Below are 2,045 nucleotides of genomic sequence, written 5' to 3'. Positions count from 1 at the left end.
TGAGCCATCTCTCCAGCCCAAGTCCTCTAATTCTTTCGACTGTGTGTGGAAGTTAAAATTGCTTTAGACTTAGTGTTTGGTCAAGACAAGGGAAGCAGCTGTAGCTGTGAAGAGAGGCATTGCCCTTTGTCATGTTACATGGACACTGCAAACTCAAACTTGTTTTTCTAGTAATGGTTTATTCTTCTAGAGAGATAACTTAAGTATTTTCTCCTTAAAGCTGCTAGTACGAGCTGGCTTCAAGAGCATGTGGCAGACCTTAGTCGAAGGTAAGATGTTGTGGAACTTCCTGGCTTTCATGATTTAACAAGAATTCCCAGAGGTGTTTCTATCACGGAAGATCAGGTTTGCAGCTGAAATCAACTGCATGAGCTGCTCTCAGTTCATTTCTCATTCTCTCTAACCAATGGCACAGAAGAATTTCCTACAGTGGCAGATCTTTGTGCCCGAGTCCTCTTTGCGCTGTAAGATGTAAAATCCACCTTATCTGTAACAATGTTCGTACTGATAGTGCGTGAATTCTTCTAACGAATACTCTGTCTGGTCTTTCATAGTTTGTGTGGCATTATCCCAGGACTCAGCAGTATCTTCCTGCCCCGTATGAATCCATTTGTCCTGATTGACCTTGCTGGGGCGTTTGCTCTGTGTATAACATACATGCTGATTGAAATTAAGTGAGTATGTTGTATTGCTATCAGGTGTGCTTTTGATTCCTGGGACCTGCTTTTTAAGGGCATTGACAAGGTGGATTTCGGGCTAGGCTTCTAGCGTTTTGCTAATTCCCCGTGCAACTTGGTCAGACCTTATCCTCAGGTGTTTCCATATGAAAAAATAAGGGAAACAGGCGTCAGTATTCCTCACCACAGTTTATAACGAGGGCCAGAAAATGACTGGATTCCTCCTGCTGGCGTGACGGGCAAACGGCAGGAGGAGGGCTGTCTAGGTCAGAGCTGCTGTTGCAGCTGAGAGGGAGAAAGGCGAGCAGGCCAGGTGCAGCTTCAAAATAAAACTAAAGCCTTTTAAAAATAGACATTACAGCTGCCTTTAGATAACAGTTTATAGCTCAGTTGTCTGACTGACTTACCCTTTAGGCAGTGTTGTGTATTGTAATGGCTTCTTAGTTGTTATGATCTTTTTTATATATTTTCTAAAAAGTCACAGGCAATTACGTTTTTATACTTACGTTGAATTCCAAGGCATTAGCTCCCTGACTTCTGGTCGTGTTTCCGCACCTGAGCATCCTGGCCCATCAGTGGACCCTCTTTCTGACATTTTCTGTGTGAGTCGGCTATCAGCTGTCAACTCTCCCAGTGCAGTGCACAGTGCAGTACACACATTCCTTTCTCTCCTAGTATTTGTTTGTTTGGGTGCTGGCATCTGGGTGCATGCCTCCTGCCTTGCTGAAGCCAGATCCCTCACATCTGCTGCATGCCCCAGACTCGCTAGCCCGTCGGCTTCTTGGGCTGCTCCTTTCTCTGCCTCCCATCTCACTGTGGGAACTCTGGGATTACAGTGCAGATGTGGATCACCACATCTAGCTTGTTACATGAGCTTTAGTGAGCCTGCTCGGCATCAGGCCTGGGAGGCAAAGGCTAAAACTCACTGAGCCACCTCCCTAGTCCTGATGTGCTGGGATTTTATTCTCACTGTGAGCATTTTTATAACATATAGTTAAGCGCATTCATGTTTTTGTACAGTCACATTCCTCACTGAAATTCTATGCCATTCAAATAATACCTCCCTATTTTCCCTTCTCAGAATCCCTGGTAACCACCATTCTACATTCTGCTTCTCATTTTAACTACGATATAAGTAAAATCATACAATCGTGTTCTTTTGTGGCTGGCCTGTGTTTCATGTAGCAGTGTTTTCACAGGTCATCCATGTTGGATATATCTGCATTTCCTTTCTTTTTGAGGCTGAATCCCACACTGTATTTACCCTCTCATCTGCCGGTAACATTTGGATTGATCCCACCTTTTCTCTGCTGAGAATAATGGCACTGTGGACTGAGGTATACAGTCACCATTTCAGTCCCTGCTTGC

At 44.4% G+C, this 2,045-nt stretch overlaps 1 protein-coding gene across 2 annotated transcripts in view; it reads left to right on the top strand.

The window, feature by feature from the left end:
• Slc30a6 (solute carrier family 30 member 6) overlaps positions 1-2,045 on the top strand; it is a 28,690-nt gene that overhangs the window by 17,729 nt on the left and 8,916 nt on the right. For both annotated transcript variants that reach the window (XM_005367939.3, XM_026789698.1), the window contains 2 exons: positions 221-269; positions 555-674. In XM_005367939.3, the coding sequence (XP_005367996.1) occupies positions 221-269; positions 555-674 (169 nt within the window). The remainder of the gene's footprint in view (positions 1-220; positions 270-554; positions 675-2,045) is intronic.

Source organism: Microtus ochrogaster, unplaced genomic scaffold (genome assembly GCF_000317375.1).
Source record: "Microtus ochrogaster isolate Prairie Vole_2 unplaced genomic scaffold, MicOch1.0 UNK26, whole genome shotgun sequence".
NCBI classification, from domain to species: Eukaryota; Metazoa; Chordata; class Mammalia; order Rodentia; family Cricetidae; genus Microtus; species Microtus ochrogaster.
This window is presented reverse-complemented; position numbering and strand designations above follow the sequence as displayed.